A 24,844-nucleotide genomic window follows, 5' to 3' on the forward strand; every position below is an offset into this window, starting at 1 on the left:
ACCGCTCCCCGCCTCCAACCCGGAAACGCGCGGCTCTTCCGGCTGGCGGGCGCGCGCCTCGCTTGCGCAGACGCAGACCGCCCTCCGACACGTGGTTGCTGTACTGGGTTGCAGCTCACCTCTTCGGGTTGTCCCTTCTCCAGATTGTGACTGACTGGTGGTGTGGGCGACTTTGTGTTTTCTACCTCGGCGTTTCGAATCCTGCCCTAGCAGTTTCTTTCCGACTCTTATCTTTCGCTAGCATGACCGGTAAATGACGCCCTCGGATGATTTTGAAGTCGCCATTTTTGGTCGGTGCTTTTGTCGTGATATCTGGACGGGAATATCACCTGGGACTGCAGTACCCCATGGTATCCTGTTTGGCCGAAACAGGGGAGTTGGCAGCACAAAAGCCCGATGACGGGAGAAACCGGTTGTGAATTTGTAGCTAATAACATTTAATAACAATTGAGCGCGTACTGTCCAGAACTGTTAATCCCTTACTTCCGATGTGTCATTTAATCTTTTCAAGGAAACCTGTGAAAAATTTATCCAGGTTAAGTATAGAGCCTAGAATAGAGAACTCTCACCCCAAACCTGAGCCTGGCCTGTAATCATTAAGCTCTGGTCTTTTTGAGTTATTTCATCCAGCAAATGCTTGGTGGCAATTATTGCTTTTTTTTTTCCTTCTTTTTTGCCCTAGTCTCTAGACGTGTAAGCAAGACCCGGTTTCAGCATTTGCGGGATCCTCGGTAAAATGGAAAACAACTGACAAACAATGTATAAAGGTCTGTGACAGCCCAGAGCTTGAAACAGTAGCTGCCAGCAGGAATTGGGAAAAAAATGGGTGCAGCAACTTGCCCTGTCTTTATATCTTCCCATCCTTGACCCCACAATGTTCCCAAACCACCCTCTACCCTGATACTAGAACCAGATTCTCAGATTCAAGGCCTCATCACCATTAGGTGCCAACCTGCTGTCTTGCCTAGCCTTATTTTCCTGCCACTGTTCTCTTTGTTCTCTTGGCATGTCAGCTTTTGTTGTCAACTCCTGTTTGTCTTTTTAATACCTTACTTGAATGTATATGCATCCATTCTACAAATGTTTATTGTCTTATTGGGTGCCAAACTTTTTGCTGGATACATACTAGTGGCTAAGACAGACATCCTTGTCCTTGGAGAGTTCACAATCTAGGCCAAATGCACGAAAGGGTAAAAAAGAACCACAATAAGTTAGGCTTATCTATCTTAGTGATGAAGGAACTTGAGTGAAAGCTCTAGGTTAGGAAATAACTTAGTCAAGGACCAAATCCTAGTAGGTAACAGGGAGAAACAGTGAGGTTGAATAGGTAAGCAGGAATTCATTTCAGGCCAGACTGTATACTATAGTGGGAATTTGTAATTTTTATTATTATTATTATTATTTATTTGTTTGTTTTGAGACAAGGTCTTGCTAAATTGCCTAGGGCCTGGCCAAATTGGGGAGGCTGGCTTTGAATCACAATCTTCCTTTCTCAAGCACCCCCCTCTAGAATTACAGGCGTGCACCACCACACCCCAGTGATGATTTGCATTTAAAAAGTAATGTAGCCAGGTGCAGTGGTGAACACTTGTAATACCAGCAATTCAGCAGGCTGAAGCAGGAGGATGGCAAGTTTGTGGCCAGTCTCAATAACTTAGTGAGGCCCTAAGCAACTTACCAAGACCCTGTCTCAAATAATAAAGAAGGGAGATGTAGTTAGTGGTAAAGCAACCTTTGGTTCAATCCCCAGTACCAAAAAATAAAATAACACTGGTAGATTATAGGAGGAACCCCCAATAATCGACAGCACCCATCTGTATACTTCCCACCAGTTTCTATACTTCTCCTTCCTATTACAATGTAAGAACTATTTCTGTGTCGCCTCTTGTAATTTCTACTCTAAGGAATAGAAATCTCCATACATTATTAAAATAGATTTTTAAAAAAATTTTTTTAGTTGTAGATAGACATAATACTTTTATTTTATTTACTTATTTTTATGTGGTTCTAAGGATTGAACCCAGTGCCTCACACATGCTAGGCAAGTGCTCTACCACTGAGCTATAGCCCAGCCCCTAAAATAGATTTTAAAAAGTAAAATATCTAGGGCTGGGGATATACCTAGTTGGTAGAATGCTTGCCTCAATTGCACAAGGCCTTGGGTTCAATCCCCAGCACCACAAAAAAGAAAAAAAATGTCTAACAGTCTATGTTCTTCCATATCTTTTTTAAAAATTTGTACATATAAATACAGCTGTAGAAAATATATTAGGACTGGATTTTGCACTGGGGGTGTTCTTTATTATATTTTGGTACTGGGGAGGGTTGCTTTACCACTGAGCTGTATCCCCAACCCTTTTTATTTTGAGACAGGTTCTCAGTTGCTGAGGCTGACCTCAAACTTGAAATCCTGTAAGCCTTCTGGGTCGCTTGGGCTAGTGAGCCTGTGTGCTCTTTCAACATCATTTTTACATACTTTAAAAAAATTAGCCATTGATCTACTTAAGTCATTCCATGTACAATATTGCTTCATTTTTTTGTATTAACGGTATCACGTTCTACCTTATTAAAACTTACCGCTTGGAACCGGTGTGCCTGTAATCCCAGCGGCCGGGGAGACTGAGCAGGAGGATCACAAGTTCAAAGCCAAACTCAGCAAAAATGAGGTGCTAAGCAACTCAGTGAGACCCTGTCTCTAAATAAAATACAAACTGGGGCTGGGGATGTGGCTCAGTGGTCGAGTGCCTCTGAGTTCAATCCTCGGTACCAAAAAAGAAAACCAAAAAAAAAAAAAAACTTATTTTGATGTCTAATTCACTCCATCGAAGTGCTGCATATAGCTTTCCATCATATGAGCACACTGTGACATTATGCTTATCACTTGATGGCACCTGGGAGTTTAGAGTGCTCCCAGTTTTCCCCTCTTAAGTCATGTGATGCCTCCTCTGCACTCCCGCAGAAGCAGATCTAGGGTGAATGGCTACTAGTGACCCAAGTTTGCGTGTTTGCTATTTTGATAAGTCGGGATTCGTATGTTCCCATTAGGTAACCATAACCACCGATATTCGTCTCCTCCTACGGGAGACCCTTCGGGTGAGAAGCAAAAAACCACAGGGAGGAACTCCACTGCGCATTGCTGCTGGTACCGCTAACCCGCTTGCTCCTGCAGCAGCTCAGGTTCGCTTCTGAAAGGTTTTCCTCCAAAACCTTCCCAGCAAGCACTGCTCATATTTGCATATTAACTCAAGTCCTTGCCTTTCCTTCTAAATAAAAATCGAAAGGACAGTATTGATTCTGTATGTGAACATTTCCCTCCACCTCAAAAGATTTTGGAACTTCCTCCTTAGCTTTGGGAGTGTAGAATTGGAAGTTATTTGCGCTCTTGTTTTTTTCACCTTTACCAAAAGATGAATCGAACGACATCGGCTCTCTGGTTTAACCATCCTAAGGCAAAAAGGGCTTCTGTCGTGAGTGGCACACGTAGGGCAACTCGATTGCTCTTCGTGCGGAATCGACATCAAGAGATTTCGGAAGCATAATTTTTTGGTATTTGGGCAGCTGGTGATCGTTGGTCCCGGCGCCCTTGAGTTTGTTGTGCTAACGAAAGAGAGTGGGGGCAAGTTTTTTGTGTTTTAGTCTGTCTGGGATATGCAGTACGGTAAAAAGTTAAGGAGATTAGCGTAAGGATAGCTAAGAAAGATGTAGAAGTTGAAGCCAGTTACAGTACTTTAGTGGAGTCCTGTTCTGCTCTCTGCGGTTACTGTGCTTTGGAAGTGCTCTTGGACGTTCAAGCCGGAGAGTTCAAAGTCATCCTCAGCACTTGGCTAGACAAGATTTCAGCAATTAAAAATAAGTAGTTGGGTCAGGCGTATTGGCGAGTTCCGGAGGTGCATTATTTTTGCGCAACTCCTGTGAGAGGATTCCAAACTTGAGAGTAGTCTCAACATTTTAGCGAAGTACTATTTTTAAAAAATATACAAGGCTGGCCTTTAATCCCAGGGATTCGAAGGCTGAAGCTGGAGGATTCTGAGTTCATTCAATTTAGGAAGTTCCCTAACCAATTTATTGAGACCTTGTCCAAAAAGGAGAATATAGGGAGGGGAGGGAAGTGTATATATAGTTCCCTTCCGTCAAGGGAAGGGAGGGGAGGGGGAAGCGGGAGGGAAAAGAGGAGGGGGAGACAGGAAGGGGCTTTTCGATGAAGCTTAGTGGTAGAAGTGCTTCCCTGGAAGTAATAAAAGCACGGACACCTTATAACTTGGTACAACTTGGATGAACCTTGAAGACTTGTTTAATGAGACAAGTCAGACGCAGAAGGGCAAGTGTATATGATACCACTTACATGAGGTAAATAGAAAAGTCAAATTCAAAGAAATAATAATGGTTTCTAGGGAAAAGGAGAGAGGAGGTGGAGTGGAAGCTACCTTCAATGGATACACAGAATTTCTGTTTGGGATGATGCAAAAGTTCCGGAGATGGAGATGGATAATTTTTGCACAACAATATGAATGTCCTTAATGCCACTGAATGGGGAAAAAAAAAAAAAAAAAAAAAAATATATATATATATATATATATATATATATATATACACACACATACATACACACACGTATATATATAATTTTTTTTTCTGTTTTTATCTTCTTTGAATTTTATATTTTTAAATGACTAAAAAAAAAAAAAAATGAAAAGGGCTGTGGTGGAATTTGCTCCAGAGTTCCATTTCCAGTACTACTATATACATACATAGGTTAAAAAACAATAATAATTTGCTAATAGGGGCTGGGTTGTATCTTACTGGTAGAGTACTTGCTTAGCATACACGAGGTGCTTTCCCCACATGTGGAAGATCCTGGATTGGATCCTGAGCACTGCAAAATATATAAATAAAAATGGCTAAATGGCTGGGTTCGGTGGCCCATGCCTGTAATCCAAGAGCTCAGAAGGCTGAGAGGAGGATTGCAAGTTTAAAGCCAGCCTCAGCAATTTAGTGAGGTCCTAAGAAACTTAGTGAGACCTGTCTCAAAATAAGAAAATAAAAAGGGCTAGAGATGTGGTTCAGTGATTAAGTACCTCTAGGTTCATTCTCTGGTACTAGGGGGAAAAAAGAAAGAAAGTAAGCAAGCTGAAAGCCACGTGTGGTGGCTGTAATCCCAGCAATTTGGGAGGCTGAGCAGGAAGATCACAAGTTTGAGGGCAGCTTTAACTTAGCAAGGCCTTATGCAACTCAACAAGACCCTGTCTCAAAAAATAGAAAGGGCTGGCAATGTAGCTAAATGATAAAGGATCTTGAGGTCAATCCCCAGTACAAGAAACAAAGAAAACAGGCAGAAGCAGAGACTAGTTCAAGGTCATAGGGCCAGCAGGACTTGAGTCTTGTACTCCAGGACTCCCAAACCAGAAATTGGCTTTTTGCTTTGGGTCCTGGTAGTGGACTGGGTGTCAGGGTAGGGCTGGGGCTGGGATGGGGAAGGAGGTGATCCACCTGGGTTTTTTGTTTTTTTGTTTTGTTTTGTTTTGTTTTCACCAACTGCCAAAACTTCCTCCCTTTATCCCTCTGCCTTCTTTTCTGATTCACTCCCCATCTGTTAGTGGTTTCTGGCTTCTGGGAATGTGGATGATGCATTAGGGAAGGGTAAACTGTGGGGGGTGGAGAGACAGACACAAAAGCTCAGGAAGTCCTAAATAAACATTTTTTTTTTTTTAGTGTTCTCTGTGTACCAGGCAATGTTCTAGGATCTGGGTGTTATCCTGTGACTAATATGACTTTGTCCTTGCTCTAATGGATATTCCATGTTAGAATATACATTGTGGTGGTGGGGGAACTGGTTCAGACAGGAATGAGCCAGCTAAGGAATGGGTGAGGGCCTTACAAGAGATGCAGAAAGAAACTGGGCAAAACTTGAGACTGTGAGAACAGGGAGGCTCTGGGAGACAGGAGGAGGCAGCTGGAGTCTGGAGGAAGAGTATGCCAGGCACAGTTCCAGCAAGGACCACAGAATCCACATGTTGAAGGAACATTGAGGAGGCAATTGGGACACAGCAGAGGGACACAGTCAAGAGAATATCCCAATGCCGGGTCAGGTAGGGACATGTAGACTGATGAGTTCAGATTTTATTCTAAGGGGACAGGAGGCTAGTGGAAGGTTAAACACTGAAGATTCAAGGCCGCAGAACAGGAAGTAGGGCGACCAATTCGGAGGCTCTGGCTGAAACCAAGGCAGGTAAGGAAGGTCCAGACTAAGTGGGGTTCAGAAAAGAGGTATTATGGGGGTCTGTGAGAAGTAATTGAGATGGAAGCACTATTCTCTGACGTAGGGGACATGGGAGGAAAAGCAGGTTTTGGGGGGCCATCCAAGGAGAATGGGAAAGAGAAAGATGAATTATGCTGTGGGAATGTTGAGTTGGGAGAGTCAGCAGCAGCTCAGGCAGTTGGAAACTGTTCCAGGCCGGAGGTGAATACCTGGGAAGAGAAGCTGCCACCTGGGCACACCAGGTCATTTCTCTTTGTAGATGAGTAATGGAGAACCCGATGACTTTTTTTTTTTTTTTTTTTTTTGCAGTATTAAGGATTGAACCCAGGGATACTCTATCACTGAACTATACTCTGAGATCTTTTTTAATTTTTAATTTTGAGACAGGGTCTTGCTAAGTTGTTTAGAGCCTTGCTTAAATTGCTGAGTCTGGCCTTGAATTTATGATCCTCCTGCCTCAGTCTAAAGGGTCTCTGAGATTACAGGGATAGGCCAATGCACCAGCTGACTCTTGATGTTTGTTCTGTTTTTTTTTTTTTTTTTCTGTTTTTTTAGTTTTAGGTGAACACCATAATCTTTATTTTATTTTTATGTGGTGCTGATGATCAAACCCAGTGCCTCATGCATGCTAGGCTAGCACTCCACCACTGAGCCAAACTCCAGCCCCTGTTCTGTTTGTCTTAACTGGACATCAACATTTATAAATTCAGAGATACCAAATAACATCCAAGATTTCCACCTCCTCTTCCAAAGATACTCTGGCCACAACGGCACAGAAATGGGAAAGACACAGCAATTCAGCAAAGGAGCTGCTTCCTCTCCAGATGACCCAAACTTTGGCTGGTCCCCAACTCCAACAGAATTGCTACAGATCCCACTCAAGGCCCCTGCCAGATTTCTGTTCTCAGGACTAAAAGGCTCAGGGGTCACTCCAGTTGAACTGGGCTAACTGGGCTGCGCAAAATAACACACAAGAGACACAAATACCTTTTTCTTTGGGGTCGCTGAGAGGGTTCCTCTGACCTTAAGGGTCCTCAGGAAGAGAGAGAGTGAGAGCACGCACTGACCCCTTTTATTGAGGAGAAGCTATTCAAATGAGGCAAGGGGTCAGGATTCAGGGGGCTGAGTATCTTCATGACGTCCACTGTCAGCAGGTTGACTGACACCTGGGTAGGCCACACCCAAGGGCACAGTAAGAGAAGGGGACACACGCAAGGCACTTCCATGGAAGATTCTATCCTAAACAGGGCAAGGGATTATATTACAAAGGAACAGGTGAGCATAGCTTCACCCATGGGGCTGTAGCAAGACACACCCATGCACCAGACACCGACCCTCAAACCCAAGAAGGGTAGGGAAAGCTCTGCCACATTTCTGTGACTGAGAGCCTCAGCACCCAGCCAGAGAGTGTGACCCAGTCACGTGCAAGATTGGTCTCCCACAGGCCCCAACCTGGACATGCTGGAGTTTTAACCTCTGGCCTGGGCAAGAAGGAGTTAACACCACAGAAGAGGAAAAGCTGACCTAGAACCAAAGTTGGACACCAGATAGACTCAGCAAGAATGGCAGCTCTGCTGATTTCCAATCTCGAAATCACCTAGAAGGGAAATTCCCTGTTTGGAATTCCACCTCTGGGAAATTTCCTAGCATTGTACCAGCATAGAGAAATGACTCAAGTGATGTTGGCTAATTTTACTCCTAACTCTCTGAGCAGCTGATCTCAGGAAATTGAATGGTCAGGCCATAGCATGAACTATAGCAAGGAGCCCAAATTTTGGCTTTACTACTACTTAGCAACTGTGCAAACTCAGTTTTTCTGACTGTGAAGTGGGGACACTACTAGTACCTACTTTCTGGAGATAATTATATATATATATATATATATATATATACACACACACACACACACACACACACACACACATAACATTTAAAATAGGGCCTGGTGCTCAGGATTGGCTATTATTATTGCTGCTGCTCTCATTATTACTTGGCATGTAATTAACATACTTAAGAGCTGTGGTTCTCAACTTAGTTGGCCATGGCAGTCATCTTAGGGCATTTTAAAAATATTCATAAGCTGTACCAGGTGTGGTAGCACAAACCTATACTCCCAGCTTCTCAGGAAGCTGAGGCACCAGGATCACAAGTATAAGGCCAGCTTGGGCAACTTAGCAAGACCCTGTCTCAGAAGGGCAATAGGAATGTAGCTCAGTGTAGAGTACTTACCTAATTTATGCAAGGACCTGTGTTCCTACACCAGTACCACCACCAAAAAAAAAAAAAAAAAGTGGTGGCTCTTGCCTATAACCCCAGTGACTTGGGAGGCTGAGGCAAGAGCATCACAAATTTGTGGCCACCCTCAGCAACTTAGTCGTAAGTGCTCCTGGGTTCCATCCCTGGTACTGAAAAAAAAAAAAAAAATCATAAGCTAGGCATGGTAGTCCATACCTGTAGTCCCAGCTATCTGGGAGGCTGAGGCAGGAAGATTGAATCCAAGAGTTCAAGGCCAGCCTAGACAACAGTGAGACCTGTCTCAAAAATAAATAAATAAATAACTTACTTCACGACTGTGCCCCATCCACAGAAATCTTACCTGAGTTCATCTAGGGTGGGCCCTGATATGAGTATTTTTTACAATATTCCCAAACGATTCTACGTACTGCTAGGGACAGGCACTTCCAATTGAGGAGTAATTAGGAGCATGGGCTCTGGAGGGCATGCTCAGCTCCCATCTAGCCACTACCTAGATGTGCAAACATGGGAATGTAGCTTAACTTCTCCAAGACAGATTAATAACAGGACCTGTGAGGTTGGACATCTAAGCCTTTAGGGCAGTATATGGAGGCTAGCAAGCTCTCAGCAAGCCTGGGCATTACCCCCCTCAGTCTCTTTGCTGTTGACACACTGGCTTGCAGCCACTGGGGGACCATGTTCAGCTTACACCCACAGGCTCTCTAAAGGAAACTGGGTGTCTTTCAATATCCCACACAGAGCTCTTCTAACACTGATGACTTCCCCCACAGGTATTTCCACTGTTTGGCTTTTATATTCACCCAAATGAACAGAATCATCTCCTAAACAAAATTAGTCTTTGATCAGACCTATCCCTAGAATGCTGAAGGACAGGAAGCAGACTGGTGGCCCAAGTATCCAAGCATCTTTCATATTGAAAAAGAAGAGGGCTGGGAGTATCTCAGTGGTATGGCACTTGCCCAGCATGCTTGAGGCCCTGAGTTTTGAGCTTCTGGATTTTATCCCCAACACTAGGGAAAAAAAAGAAAAGAAAAAGGAAGAAACAAAAAAGAGAAGGAGAAGAAAGTTCAATGTTTAGAGAACAGCGTTTAGTGAGGGGAAAAAAAAGTGTAATGTGAAATTGTGTATTTATGATAATTCATCAAGGTAAAAGGAATAATTGCATGGAAAATGGGGCCAGCCCTGGTGGCACATGTCTCTGATCCCAGTGACTCAGGAGGCTGAGACAGAAGGATCACAAGTTCAAAGCCAGCCTCAGCAATAGGTAGGCACTAAGCAACTCAGTGAGACCCTGTCTCTAAATAATAAACACACACACAAAAAGGGCTGGGGATATAGCTCAGTTGGCAGAGTGCTTGCCTTGCATGCACAAGGCCCTGGGTTCAATCCCCAGCACCAAAAACAAACCAAAAGTGGCTTAGTGGTTGAACACCCCTGAGTCCAATCCCCGATACAAAAAAAGAATCACGGAAAAAAGATTAAAATGAAATAGCATCCTTTCATGTATTTTGCAATTTTCTTGGTGCTGGGGATTTAACTTAGGGGCAATTTACCACTGAGCCACATCCCTAGCCCTTTTTTATTTTGATGCAGGGTCTCACTAAGTTGCTAAGGCTGGCCCGGAACTTGTGATCCTCCTGCCTCACCCTCCTGTGTCACTGGGATTATAGTCTTGCACTTGCACTACCATCCCAACTGTAGCAAAAAAAAAAAAAAAAAAAAAAAAAATTAAAGAGTTATATCCACTCACTCTGCACTTTTTCTATTTCCTACCTGATCCTTTATACTCTGGCATCCTCTTCAACCTCAGAGGGGACCCCACTTCTGTTTGGTTTGTTTTTTTGGTGCTGGGGATTGAACCCAGGGCCTTAGTGCATGCAAGGCATACACTCTACCAACTAAGTTATATCCCCAGCCCCAGGGGACCCTGCCTCTGAAGGATCAGCAATGACCTCTCATTTGTCAAATCCAATGGCTACTCCTTTTCCTTGCCAGGGCACTCTGCAGTTTCTAATATTGGTGTTCTCTCCTCCTTCTGGAAACTCCCTGGCTGCCCAGTGGGCTTCCTGTCTCCTCTCTGTCTAGGGATACAACTTTTGGGTGTGTCCTGCAGGTTCCCTAAGTCTTGGTGCTGCCTAGGTTTGAGCCTCTGGTCCTCACCCTCTCTGCACACCCTCCTCAGTGACCTCATCCACTCTTGGGGTTGGTTGTCTCATCTACACAACAGGTCCCAAATTCCAGCCTTGGCCTCTTGCCTGAGACCAGTCAATCCAATTCCTCTGGACACCTTCATCTGGATGTCTCAACAGCACCCCAGGCTCCACAGTTTGAAATGACTCACATTTCTACCTTTCCTCAATTCCCAACTCACCAAACCAACTCTTTGTGCTTTGTTCCTTCATTTAGGGTCTTTCTTGACCCTTTCTCACCTCTGCCCCTCATATCTGGTCTGTTACTAATGCCTATGGTTCTAATTTTGAACAAAGTCTGAAGCACATGGGCTCATTGCTGATATGTTCTTCTTAGGCTTTCTTTTTTTTTAATATTTATTTTTTAGTTTTCGGTGGACACAACATCTTTATTTTATTTTTATGTGGTGCTGAGGATCAAACCCAGCGCCCCATGCATGCCAGGCGAGCACGTTACCGCTTGAGCCACATCCCCAGCCCCTTCTTAGACTTTCTTTCTTCCCTCCCCCTCTCCATCCCTCCTTCCTTTTCTTTTTCCCTTCCTCCCTCCCTTCCCTCCCTTCCCATCCTACCCTCCCTCTTTTCCCTTCCTACCCTCCTTTCTTCCCTTCCTCCCTTCCTTCCTTCCCCAGGGATTGAACCCAAGGGTGCTTAAACACTGAGCCACACGCCCAGCCACCCATGTTTTGTTTATTTATTTTTTTTCTTTTAAGACAGGGTCTTGCTAAGTTTCTTAGGGCCCTGCTAAGTTGCTGAGGCTATCTTTGAATTTGAGAACCTCCTGCCTCAGCCTCCTGAGTCGGAAGGATTGTAGGTGTACACCTCCACACCAGGCTCTTCTCAGGTTTTAAAGCCTGCAGAGAAAAGGAAGCTGAATACCATGAGACAGTAACATCTCCAAGGGGTATTACTGCAAAGCAGGTAAAATCATCAGTGTCATTTTGACACTGCCACGTTTGGATTTGTAATAAGCTCCAAATCATGCTTGTGGAGAACTTTGGAACCATGTCTGCACCAAATATGAAGGACCCTCTGTCATTGCCACTCTAGCTTAAGATATTTTACTGCTGATGTGCTTTCTCACCTTGTGTTGCATAAGGCCCTTGCTCTTTCTTGCCTGGATGATCATAGCAGTCTTCCCACAGATTCCTTTTCCTGGTCTTTCCTCTTTGCAGTTTGTTTGGTTTGTTTGTTTGTTTTGTTGCTGAGGATTGAACTTAATCCATGCATGCTAAGCATGAACTCTACACCTCCAGCACCCCATCCAGATAATATAATTTTCCCCCTTTTTCTTTTTTCAGTACTGGGGATTGAACCAGGGACATCATGTCACCGAGTTACATCCCCACTCCTTTTAATATTTATTTACTTACGTTTTTGGTACCAGGGATTGAACCCAGGGGCACTTAATCACTGAGTCACATCCCCAGCCCTTGTTAAATTTTATTTAGAGACAGGATCTTACTGAGTTGCTTAGGGCCTTGCTAAGTTGCTGAGGCTGGCTTTGAACTTGAGATTCTCCTGCCTCAGCCTCCTGAGACTTGGGATTACAGGCGTGTGCCACCGTGCCCAGTGTATATTTAATTTTGAGACAGGGTCTTACTAAGTTGCCTAGGCTGGCCTAGAACTTGTGATCCTCCTGCCACAGTTTCCCATGTAGCTGGAATTAGGCATGCACCACCACACCTGAGGTCTCATATTTTCTTTCTTAATTTTTCTGCATGCAATGAACTCTGTTTCAAACATTGTGTGGATAGGTGATAGAGATTGATGTACAATAGATAAATGTATAATCTAGGGGATTTGAAATTGTGAGGATTAGCCAGGTGCCATGTCACAGGCCTGTAATTCCAGCTATTCAGGAGGCTCAGGTGGGAAAATAGCTTGAGGCCAGGAGCTGTAAACTACCCTGGATAATATAGCAAGACCCCATTTGAAAAAAAACAAACAAAATAAAACCTGGGAGATCTGGGGATGTGGCTCAATGGTAGAGCCCTTGCCTAGCATGTTCAAAGTCCTGGGTTCAATCCTCAACACCAGAAACAAACAAAAAAAAAAAAGGGGGGGGGGAGAAATTGTGAAGGTTGTTATATAGGTAAGCAGGGAAATGTGAGAGAAAATAACTAGGACCTGGGGAAGGAATTCTCTCAGATGCTGTCTTTGCCCTGAAATAGTAGGTCCTGATGGAACCAGAGATGGCAATAATAGAGAACTATTTGGGTGGGACCTGACCTGTGCTGGGAACCAGGGAAGGCATGAGAGGAATGAAAGATGAGAACCAGCTCTGAAGACCCGAGGGAGGAACTCTCCTTGAAGAGGGAACAGCAAGTGATAAGGCCCTGAGGGGTTTTTAACTGGGAGGAAACATAATTTGACTTTTTATCTCCTTCACAGATTACTTGCCCTAGGACAATAACATTTGGGGATGGGGTGGGTGGGGTGCTAACCACTAGAAAATTTCTAAAGTTCTGTGGGCTGGAGCTGGGTGTTGGCTGTGCAGGTGGAAAGGATTTCAAAATTCCATGAGCCAGGCATGGTGGCAGATGCCTGTAATTCCAGTTACTTGGAAGGCTGAGGCAGGAGGATGGCAAGTTTGAGGCCAGCCTGGACAGCATAGGCAACACAATGAAATACCCTGTCAACAATAAAAATAAATAATCAAGGGGCTGGAGATGTAGCTCTGTGGCAGTGTGTGTGCTTACTATGTTGGAAACTCTGGGTTCAATCCCTATTGCTTCCCTCTTCAGCTTCATTTCCCATTTCTTTGTCTTTGCACACATTATTAATTAATTAATTAATTTTAATTAATTGAACTCAGGGGCACTTTACCACTGAGCCACCTCCTCTATTTTTGTTTTGAGACAGGGTTTTGCTTAAACACTGAGGAGCTGACCTTGAATTTGTGATCATCTTGCATCAACCTCCCAAATTGCTGGGATTACAAGAGAGCACCACGAAGATTTCCTACTCATTACTCTTAATAACAATAGCAACCACCTTCGTAGTTATAACCCTGTACTCTGATGAAAGAAGTTTACATCCTGGCTATCCCATTTAGCTTCTCATGTTTTCTTTTCTTTCGTTTTAATCTGTTAAATGGTAGTGAAAAGAACTTCATCTATTTAACACAGTTTTTGTGAGGCTTATACTAAACAAAGGCATCTCCCCCAAAGCCTGGTAATGGGGTTTTAATACTTGTTAGTTATTATTACTGATCCCAGAAACTTTCCTGAGCACTTCTGTTGTATCATTTATTTGTTACATACACATTATGCCTTTTGGAAAACAGGTTTAGAGCTGCCAAGTCACTCCTCCGGAGTCGTTAAAGTTCCAACAGATAAGTCAGGAGTTGAAACCAGAACCTCACAAGTAGGAAAGCCCTAGCGCACAAGCCTGAGTCACACGTAAGGGGCTTGCTCAGCCAGATTCCCGCCCCGCGCCGTGCTGGGGATTGAACCCAAGACCTCGCGCACACTGAGCAAGTGCCCTGCCACTGAGGTACATCCCAGCCCTTTTCATTTTGGGTCTTAAACTACCCAGAATGGCCTGGAATTTGCACTTTTCCTGTCTCAGCCTCGAGTCACGGGGATTACAGGCATGCTTCTCCCCTCCTCCACCGGATCTTTTGATTCAAATTGATAATTGGATGATAACTTGAAGATCTGATAAGCTATATACTGCATCAAATAGGATTTGGGTAGGTAAACGGGATAGAGTCCTCCAGAGGAGTAGAGAAACCTGGCTGGTCCCTGATTGTGGATGAGGTTATTCTTTAACTTAGGCCTTACAAAGTGTGTGGGGGGAGAAGAGTTCCTGGGGTCACTAGCGACCTTTCCAATACTGCCTTTCAAGGGCTGAAGACCCCCTGCTCACGAAAAGCCCATATCCCACCGCTGAGGTTTATCCTCGGCGGGGCTGGCAAATAGGGACGCGTCCCCTTTAAGGCGCCAGCTCGCCGGCGGCGGCGGCCGGAAGTGTTGAAGCCCGGCCTGGCGGCGGCGGTGGCGGTAGCAGCCGTGGCGGCCTCTGCGCATGCTCCGTCGCCCGCCCGCCCTGGCCGCTCGCCGCCCGCCCGCCCGACGGAGACGGTGAGGAGGGGGAGGGGTGGGCGCGCGGGCGCGGGCGCGGGGTGGGGTGGGGGCGGGGGGGCGGGCGCGGGGGCCGCGCGGCGGCCGGCGAGGGCGGGCGGGCGCGCAGGGGGCGGGGGGCTGCTGCCTCCGCGGGCGCCTCCCCACGCCCTGTGCGTGCCGCCGCCGCCGCCGGGGAGCGAGCGGACGTCGCGGCGCCGCGGGGGGGTGGGGGGACGCTGCCGCTGGGTCCGCCCGAGCAGCCGGGCCGCCCCCAGCGCGGCCGGCCGCGCCGCGTGTGCTCGGGTCCCGGGGACCAGGCCGGCGGGGCCGGCGAGCCCGACACGGGGTGGGGGGTCCCGCGCCCCCGGACCGAGGGGCCCGGAAGTCCTCGGCCGAGGGGCCTGGAGGGCCAGAGCTACTCCAGACCGAGACGTCCGGGCGCCCGGAACCCGGGCGAGGGGTCGGGGGTGCCCGGGGTACCCCCACGGGCGGGGTCCGTGAGCTCCGGCCCTTCGATGAGTAGCTGGGAGGGGCCTGGCGCTCGCCCGGGAGGAGGCAGAGGGGAGGGAAGCCCCGATGCCGCTCGCGGGAGACCCTCGGAGCGTCGGTGGCAGCGAGAGCCGAGAAGGGGTCCTGCTGAGGAAAGGAGGGTCCAAACTTCATCCGAGGGGCGCGTTTGAGGCCTCGGCGATGTAGCCAAAGGGACAGGAGGCAGGTCCTTTTCCAAGGGCAAGAGACAAGGGAGAGAGCAGGCCCACAGATAGAGTCGGTGGGAAGACACCTGAAACCTGCTGAAGTAGGAACGAGGGGCGTCCATCTCTGAGGGTCGAAATGGAGTGTCTCCGGATGCACAGGCAGAGAATAGGGTGGTCTTCTGTCAGGAAAGAGGGAAATGTATGGTTTGAGGGCTGGGGAGAAGATAATTGAGGAAAACAGGGTACCCCTGCTTTCTGAAATGACCTGGGAATTGACCAAGTGTCATCTACTTGAGGTGCCAGATAGATGAGGGCAGAGGAGGCTATGTGAAGGACTTGGGAGAGGGATCCACCAGACTTGAACTAGGGATCTGAAGAAGGCTTGGTAGTCCAAGAAGCAGGAGAAGCCCCGAATTATCTCAGAATAAGAGAAATAGCAAACACGGAGCAGGCTTCCAATGGTGTCTTTAGGAGAACCAAGAAATTGAGTTTTCTTCCTGTCCTCCTCTCCTCGCCTCTGCTAGTAATTACCAAAGTGCATTTGTGGAATTCTTTCTTTATGTACTGGTTGAAACCAGGGATACCTCCCCAGCCCTTTTTTTGTTTTATTTTTAAATTTTTTTTGGGTACCAGGGATTGAGCTCAGGGGTACTCAACTGCTGAGCCACATCCCCAGGCTTTTTTTGTATTTTATTTAAAAACAGGGTCTTACTGAGTTGCTTAGCGCCTCGCCCTTCCTGAGGCTGGCTTGGAACTCAAGATTCTCCTGTCTCAGCCTCTGGAGTTGCTGGGATTACAGGCGTGCTCCACCAGGCCCTGCCCGCCCCCCCCCCCCCCCCCCCCCCCGCTTTATTTTTACACAGGGTCTTGCTAAATTGCTGAGGCTGCCCTCGAACTTGGGATCCTTCTGCCTCAACCTCCTGAGTTGCTGTGATTACAAGCATGTGCTCCTGTGCCAGCCTATGGGACTTTTTAATTAAGTGGTTAGACTGTATTTATTAGTCTGTTAGCCTTATTCCAATTATGTATATTTACTGTTTACTGGTTTAAATGATGACTTATATTTTACCTCAGCAAATGCATTGAATGGCTAACTTCTCAACTTCATTGGTTTAGTTTGAGCCCTAACCCCTGGACTGTAGTGGAATGACTTGCCAAAGAACTCTTACTCCATTGCTTCCCTAAATACCTATGGTCTCCAATCTATGACATATCCAGAACTTAATTTACTCTGGATAATTCCCTCATAACAGTTCTGTGTGATATGCCTGTTGGCTTCATTACATCTGGTAGCACTCTGCACTCTAAATCATCTACTACAGGCTGGAAAAGGAATAAAGAATGAAGGGGGCGGGGATTAAAGGATTTCCTCCTTAAGTAATAATAAAGTTTCAATTTAGAAATCTCTTTTAAAATTTTCTTCTTATTTGTTTATTTATTTTTGGTGTGTGGTACTGCGGACTGAACCCAGCCCTGAGTATGCCCCAGCCCTTTTATTTTGAGACAAGGTCTCCTAAATTACCCTGGCTAGCCTTAAATTTGTGTCTCCTGCCTCAGCCTCCTGAGTCAGTGGGTACAGATGTATGCCACTGAGCCTGGCTCAACTTGGACATTTCTTTAGAGTACACTGTATGGTCTAAAAGTTGCAATAAAGTGTGGAATAAATTATATTCTGGGGTTAGAAATTTTCAGAGTATTATTATTTTTCAACCACCAATTCCAATCTTTCTACAGTGATGCAACAACACTTGTGCTTATTTTAACCATTACATCATGCCATATTTTAGACATTGGTTTTCAGGACACACAAAAATGAATTTAATTCAGTAGCCTGTTGTGGTGGCACCCACCTACAATCCTAGCTACTCAGGAGGCTGAGGCAGGAGGACTGTAAGTTCGAGGCCTCTCAGCAACTTAGCAAGACCCTGTATGAAAAAGTAAGAACTACTGGGGGTATTGCTCAGTGGTAGCATACCCCTGGGTTCAATCCCCAGTAACAAAATAAATTTAATTTAAAATAAATTTAATCCAGAGTAAATTTTGTGACAGTATATGCAGTCATGTGCTTACTTACAAAGTGTCTTTTTTGTCTTTGAAAATAACTACCTTTTCTCCATCCTTGCCAAGAAATATACTTTTTTTTTTTTTTGGTACTGGAAATGAAACCCAAGGCCTCACATATGCTAGGCCTGCACTCTACCCCTGAGTTACACCCCCAACCCCTGAAATCTGGAAATTTCATGTTTGTTTTCTATACACGTCCCTAGAATGAAAGTGTATATTTTCACAAGGAATACTCTAAGGCCCTTTCCATGAAATACACAAAGGATCAACACACTCATCTTGCTATAAGTTTTTGATGCTGTAAACAAGAGATACTTTTCCATTTACCTTTACCTCAAAGAGAAGACTTTGCATTTAATCAGTATAGTCTGTAGGCTGGTTTCAGTTTACTCACTAGAAATATGGTATTTAGAGTAATGAGAGATATTTATCCCAAACTTGCTTCTCTAAAGAATGTATAACTGGAGCTGGGGTTGTGGCTTAGTGGTAGAGGGCTCGCCTAGCCCATGTGAGGCACTGGGTTCGATTCTCAGCACCACATACAAATAAATAAAAGTAAAGGTATTGTGTCCATTTGCAACTAAAAAAAAATGAAAAAAAAAAAAAAAGAATGTATGACCTGGCATAGTAGTTCATGCAAGTTCAAGGACAGCCTCTGCAATTTAGTGAGACTGTCTCAAAAAAAGGGCTGAGATTGTATCTTGTTGGTGCCCTTGGGTCCGATCCCTAGTACTGCATACTGAAAAAAAAAAAAAAAGAAAGAAAAAAATGGGTCTGTATGAATTGTATGTTGAATCAGACCCAAGTCTGACTGACACTGAAAACATGTAGATGACTATAATTATCTTCTCTGATAAAGTCTCAGAAAGTTTAGAGAAGGAATCAGAACATTCCTTTTGGGTTCCAGGATGTGGAGGGGTCAAAAGTAGAGTAAAATGTGAGTTCTGTTGAGGAAGGTATTAATCAAGAACTTAGTTAACTACTTATTCAGAATGTTGTGAGGGGACTCAACCTTCAGGTAGAAGGTTGAAATTAGAAGATTCCTTCTAGTTCTGCTTCTGTAACCCATCAATTTACCTAAAGTATTAATTTTATTTATTTTTTTAAAGTTTTTTTTTTTTTTAAGAGAGAGAGAATTTTAATATTTATTTTTTAGTTTTCGGCCGACACAACATCTTTGTTTGTATGTGGTGCTGAGGATCGATCCCTGGCCGCACGCATGCCAGGCGAGCGTGCTGCCGCTTGAGCCACATCCCCAGCCCTAAAGTTCTTTTTTTTTTTAAATTTAGTTTTCAGTGGACACAACATTTTTATTTCATTTTTATGTGGTGCTGAGGATCGAACCCAGCGCCCGCGCATGCCAGGCGAGTGCACTACTGCTTGAGCCACATCCCCAGCCCCATATTTTTTAAAGTTTTAAACACCTTTTTCTGGTGATAAATTTCACCTGGAATTTATTTTTATTTTTATGTTTTTTTATTTTGTGGTGTTGGGGATTGAACCCAGGGTTTTGGTCATAACAACACAAACACTTTATCATCTGAGCTATATCCCCGGCCCTGGAATTTATTTTTTATTTATTTTTGTGTGTGTGGTGTTGGGTATCAAACTCAAGACCTGGCACAGATTAGGCAAGCACTGAACCACTGAGTTATAAGACCATCTCCAGGATTTAAATTTCATATATATTTTAATTTTAATTTTTAAAAACACCAGTATTGAGCTGGGGTTGTGGCTCAGTGGTAGAGCGCTTGCCTATCATGTGTGAGGCACTGGGTTTGATCCTAAGCACCACATAAAAATAAATAAAATAAAGATCTTGTGTCCATCTACCACTTGATTTTTAAAAACCCACTAGTATTTAGCATGTAGCAAGCTTATGGGAATTATTTCTCTAAAAATACACTTACATTTAAATAATAGCTTAGGTAAATTGATGCTTCTGATTTCAACCTTTTACCCTAAGATTGAGTCCCTTCTACAAAATTCTCTTTTTGTTGAAACAGAGTCTTGCTAAATTACCAAGTCTGGCCTCAAACTCATGATCCTCTTCTCAGCCACTGGGTCCAGCTTAAGGTCTTGATCTAATAAACTTTCCTCAATTAAGAACTCATATTTTACTCCTGAGCCCTTTTACACCTTATAATGCAAAAAGAATATTCTGGCTGCTTCTTTAACCTAAGATTTTATCAGAGAAGATAATTTAAACTAAATATATAATAATAACATGACAGTGTTTGACAGTTAATGAATGGCCTATAAATGTTACCTGCTGTTGTTTTAATTTGTTCTACATTTTTGTGACTCAAGTTTTGAAAATATCTATAAGTTCAGTTATTCTAGGATCAGTATGCCTCATCATAGCCCTTTTTAACCTTTTCTAGACTTAAGAATTAATTGGTTTAGTTCTGTTGCAGACATCCAGCTAAACTAGTTTTTGATTCTTGCTTTTATCTTCCTAGTTTTTTGTTTTGTTTGTTTGTTTGTTTATTTGATTGGTTTTTATTTATTTTTCATGTGATACTGGGGATGGAACCTAGTGCCTCACCATGCTAGGCAAGTGCTCTACTACTGAGCCACAACCCCAGCCCCTTCTTCTAGTTTTGAATTGTAAATTTTCAGAAGTTCAGATTGTGTGCTATAATATCCCATAAATTCCTTTCTTCCTCTAAGATATAACAGTGTCATACACCTCTTTTCCTTTTCTTGTCCCTGAAGAGCAAGTATTGCTCCTTTTATATCAGGGAGCTAAAATCTGTGCATGATATGGAATAGACTCAGTAAATATTTGTTGAACTGGTCATAATGATGGGCCATAAGCTATTCAACTTAGCCTAGCTGCTTAAGCAAATTTCTATCCCCTTAAGACTTCTAGAAAATTCTAGAAGTCTTTTAGGGTAAGATGTCATTCATTGAACAAAAAATGTATACTTGCTATGTGCTGGGTTTCTTTAGAAAGGCTCAGGTTTTTGCACTTCTGTAGGTTTAACATTTGGAAACCATTTATTACTCTTCTGTGCCTTGGGTGTTGTGATGGGCCTAGGGGAGCCACTGAATAAGTAAAAGGAATATTTAGCTGGGTACAGCAGTGTACACCTGTAGTCCCAGCTACTCAGGAGGAATTTGAGACCAGCCTGAGCAACATAGAACATGAGGCCCCATCTCAAGAGAAGAAAAAGGAAGGAACAAACAAAACATTTGGTGAGGTGGCGCGAGCCTTCAATCCTAGCGATTTTGAGAGTCTGAAACAGGAGAATTGCAAGGTCGAGCCAGCCTCAGCAACTTAGCTATACCCTTTCTCAAAATAAAAATACAGAGCTGGGGGATGTAACTCAGTAGTAGAAAGAAGAAACAGACTGACTCTGTGTGTGTGTGTGTGTGTGTGACTGAGGATTTGACACAGGGCTTTGTATATGCTAGACAAGTGCTCTAGCATTAAGCTACACCCCAGCCCCCCAAAAAGAAAAGAGAATAAAAGAGAAGCAAAGAAAAGCAGTCCTTTCCTATGAGGTACAATTTGATGGGGAGAAGCTGACAAAGTGAGGTGATGAGGGAGCAAGAACAAGGTTTTTTGCTTTTTTTTTTTTAAATTTTTTTTATGGTGTTGGGGATTGAACCCAGGGCCTTGTTCATATAAGGCAAGCTCTCTACCAACTGAGATATATCCCCAGCCCGTTTTTTTTTTTTTTTGTGGGTTTTTTTTTTTTTTTTTTTTTGGTACCAGGGATTGTACCCTAAAGCACTTAACCACTGAGCCACATCCCAGCCTTTTTATTTTTTATTTTGAAACAGGGTCTCACTAGTTTGCTTACAACCTCACTAAGTTGCTGAGGCTGGCTTTGAACCTGTGATCCTCTTGTCTCAGCCTCCCAGGTCACGAAGATTACAGGTTTGTGTCACCATGCCTGGCAGGAACACAAGTTTAAACCTAGACAAGGAGGTCACAGAAGACCTCCCCAAGAAAATGGTATTTTAAATAAGTCACAAAAATGCTAGCAGGGACTAGCCAAAAGGAAAGAAAAGGGAATTCTAGGTAGAGGAAATAAGTGGGAAGCTTCAGATGAAGAAAAAGAAAAAGGCATAACTGACAAACTGGAAAAATTTGATCTTAGGAACCTACTCTGAGAACTATGAGAAATGTTAGCAAGGTGGGCAGAGGACAAATTTAGAGAATTTTGTAAGCCAAATTAAGGTGTTGTGCTTTATTCTAACAGCAACAGGAATGCACTGAAGGATTTTTAAGTGGGAAAGTGGCCTCTGGCCTTTAGTAGGATTACTTTGACTGCTGTGTGGAGAATGAATTGGAGGAGACCAAGATAGAAATTAGGATAGAGAGAAGAAGCAGCTGGAAAAACCCAGGTAACAAGAGTGTGGTGCCCCAGATATGGTGGTGGCAGCACAGATGGAGAATGGGAGGATGATTAAAAGAGGGAGGTAGAATGGATAGGATTTGGTGGTTGATTGGATTTAGAGAAGAAAGAGAGGAGTCAAAAATAACTTCTTATTTTCTGGCTTATGAAAATGGGTGAAGGGAAGCACCACATACCAAGGCAGAAAATACAAAAGCAGGTTTGAGAAAGAGTATCAGTTCAGTTTAATGTGCCTATAAAATATTGTAGAGGCTGTTGAATACAGGAATATAGAATTCATGAAAAAAAAATGAGGAATTTTAACTAGGTCATATACAAGTGAAATTGATTGACCCATCATATATCATTGCCTAAGATGAGCAGGGCAATTTAGCAAGACTCTCAAAATTAAGAAGAAAGGGCTGGGCACATACTTCAGTGGTAAAACATTTGCCTAGCTAGCATGCATGAGCTCTGGGGTTCAATCTCCAGTACTGCAAAACAAACAAACAAATAAATAAATAAAGGTGGGGGTGATAAGACAGTGAGTGGTACAGTGTGTACAAACCAGATGGTAGGGGAATACAGAAAAGAAAAATGGTTTGACAATTAATTCATGGAGGATAGGCTTTGATTTGGGCCTTGAATAGAAAAGGAAATGAGGGACAAAGGGCTTAAAGCATAACAAGGACACAGAAATGTGAAAATGCATTAATATGTTCAGAGTATTGTAAGTGGTTGGTATGGGTGAAGCTGAAGTTCTAGGGGTGTGATAGACACAAATAAAACTGGAGAAGTATTTTGAGATCAATGAAGTAAACTTTTTTTGGTGGGGGATGAGTTACTAGGCACTCGACCACTGAGCCACATCCCTAGCCCTATTTTGTATTTTATTAGAGACAGGTCTCACTGAGTTGCTTAGCACCTTGCTAAACTGCTGAGGCTAGGTTTGAACTTGCAGTCCTCCTACCTCAGCCTCCTGAGCCTCTGAAATTATAGGAATGAGCCCCTGTGCCTGGCTGTCCTGGTCATTTTCACATAGCCATATGTTTAAGTAAATACACAGCTCTTACTTGTGTTCTTGTAAGTGAATCTCTCTTTTCAACTGTGAAGACTAACAACTGCAGAATGTCCAGGTGTCTGTGTTTTTGTTAAGAATGGAACAGTACTTTGAGTTATTTTAGAATTAAAGAGCACATGATGCTGCATGTTGGTTTCTTCAGTAGCTCTGTAAGGGTGATATCAGCTGAGATCAGCTCCATTCTTTTTGAGGCAAAGAGGTATTAAGAAGTTCCTAGGGGCTGGGGATATAGATCAGTTGGTAGAGTGCTTGCCTTCCATGCACAAGGACCTGGGTTCAAACCCCAGCACCACAATAGTTAGATAGATAGGTAAGTAGATAGATAGATGGTTAGATGGATAGATAGATAGATTTTCTAGAAGTTCCTAGAAGGTGGGTGTGTTGGTGTATGCCTGTAATCCCAGTGACTAGTGAGGCTGAGGCAGGAGTATCGCGAGTTCAAAGCCATCCTCAGCAAAAGCAAGGCACTAAGCAACTCAGATCCTGTCTCTAAATAAAATACAAAATAGAACTGGGAATGTGGTTCAGTAGTTGAGTGCCCTTGAGTTCAATCCCTGGTTACCTGCCCCCGCTCAAAACAAAACAAGGGCTGGGGCTCAGCGGTAGCACACTTGCCTGGCATGTGTGAGGTACTGGGTTTGATTCTCAGCACCACATATAAATAAATAAATAAATGTCTATAAACAAGTTTAAAAAAAAAACATTAAAAAAAATTAAAACAACAACAACAAAAAAACAGAAGTTCTTAGAGAAGTTAACTTTTTTTTTAAGTTTATAGAGATTATTTATTGAAATTCAACATTTATTAAACAAGTACTCAATGCAAGTCATCTTCCCCTTCCCATACAACTCAGTTCAGTCAGTCAGCAGGTACAAAGTATTTACAAAAGATGGAGAATTTGATGAGGTGTAATGGCTAGTCGCACAGAGAATAGATAGGACACCTACTTTCCAGGAGCTTACTGTTTAAGATGGAACTAGTATGCAATAAACCAGCTCTTCAGAATAAAAACCAAAAACCTTGAATTGTAGTGCTTGTGAGCTTCTGTGGTGTTTGTATTCCCAACATTGCTGATCTCAAACTACTGCCAACTTGAGATGTCACTACTCAGAGTTGAGACGAGAAACACATAGTTGGTTCTCAGGAGCTGGTAGAGCTGGTTGTAGCACATCAATCAGTGAATAACACATATTAAGAAAACCTGCAAGCGGAGTATGGTGGAACACATCTATAATTCCATTCATTGATTTGGTAGACTTGAGGCAGGAGAATGAAAGTTTAACAACTTAGTGAGAACCTCAGCAACTTAGCAAGACCTTGTCTCAAAATAAAAAGTAAAAACAAAAAAGGACTGGGAATGTAGCTCAGTGCCCTTTGGATTCAATCACCAGTATGAAAGAAAGAAAGAAGGGCTGGGGTTGTGGCTCAGAGGCAGAGTGCTTTCCTAGCATGTGAGAGGCACTGGGTTCCATCCTCAGCACCACATAAAAATAAAGGGGGCTGGGGTTGTGGCTCAGTGGTAGAGCACTTGCCTAGCACACGTGAGGCACTGGGTTCAGTCCTCAGCACCACATAAAAGTAAAATAAAGGAATTGTGTCACCTACAACTAAAAAGTATATTAAGAAAAATAAAGGTATTGTGTCTACCTACAACTAAAAAATATAAAGAAAAGAAAAAAAACCGTACAGGGCTGGGAATATAACTCAGTGGTAGAGAACTTGGCCTGTCATTCATGAGGTCCTGGATTTGGTCCTGGGCACCAAAAGGATGGAATGATGGGAGGGAAGGAAAAAAGGGAAAGGAAGGAAGAAAAAAGGGTGTGAGGAAGGAAGGAAGGAAATCTACAATAGCTAGTGCTGAGGCATTTCTGGAAAGATCAGAG

The 24,844-nt window shown here is 43.7% G+C and overlaps 2 protein-coding genes, 1 long non-coding RNA gene and 1 other non-coding gene across 7 annotated transcripts in view; 3 read left to right on the forward strand and 1 right to left on the reverse strand.

The window, feature by feature from the left end:
- The first annotated feature begins 63 nt into the window (after positions 1 to 63).
- Positions 64 to 13,648, forward strand: LOC139707441 (uncharacterized). The gene is made up of 3 exons (XR_011709007.1): positions 64 to 249; positions 683 to 767; positions 13,567 to 13,648. It is a non-coding gene; the product is annotated as an uncharacterized lncRNA (long non-coding RNA).
- On the forward strand, positions 3,452 to 3,585 carry LOC114094580 (U11 spliceosomal RNA). The gene has a single exon (XR_003583085.1). It is a non-coding gene; the product is annotated as a U11 spliceosomal RNA (small nuclear RNA).
- A 922-nt stretch (positions 13,649 to 14,570) lies between the features above and the next one.
- Positions 14,571 to 15,434, reverse strand: LOC139707368 (uncharacterized). The gene has a single exon (XM_071618587.1). The coding sequence runs from the start codon at positions 15,432 to 15,434 to the stop codon at positions 14,571 to 14,573; it is 864 nt and encodes a 287-aa protein (XP_071474688.1).
- The window catches only part of Gmeb1 (glucocorticoid modulatory element binding protein 1), a 42,681-nt gene continuing 32,543 nt past the window's right edge, over positions 14,707 to 24,844 (forward strand). For 2 of the 4 annotated variants that reach the window (XM_027937458.2, XM_027937459.2), the window contains exon 1: positions 14,707 to 14,789. The gene's annotated coding sequence lies outside the window, so the exon portion shown is untranslated. Of the gene's footprint in view, positions 14,790 to 16,285; positions 16,450 to 20,614; positions 20,732 to 24,844 lie in introns of those variants that run through there. The other 2 variants (XM_071617543.1, XM_071617544.1) reach the window with 2 other exon arrangements.

Source organism: Marmota flaviventris, chromosome 10 (assembly GCF_047511675.1).
Source record: "Marmota flaviventris isolate mMarFla1 chromosome 10, mMarFla1.hap1, whole genome shotgun sequence".
Lineage (NCBI taxonomy): Eukaryota > Metazoa > Chordata > Mammalia > Rodentia > Sciuridae > Marmota > Marmota flaviventris.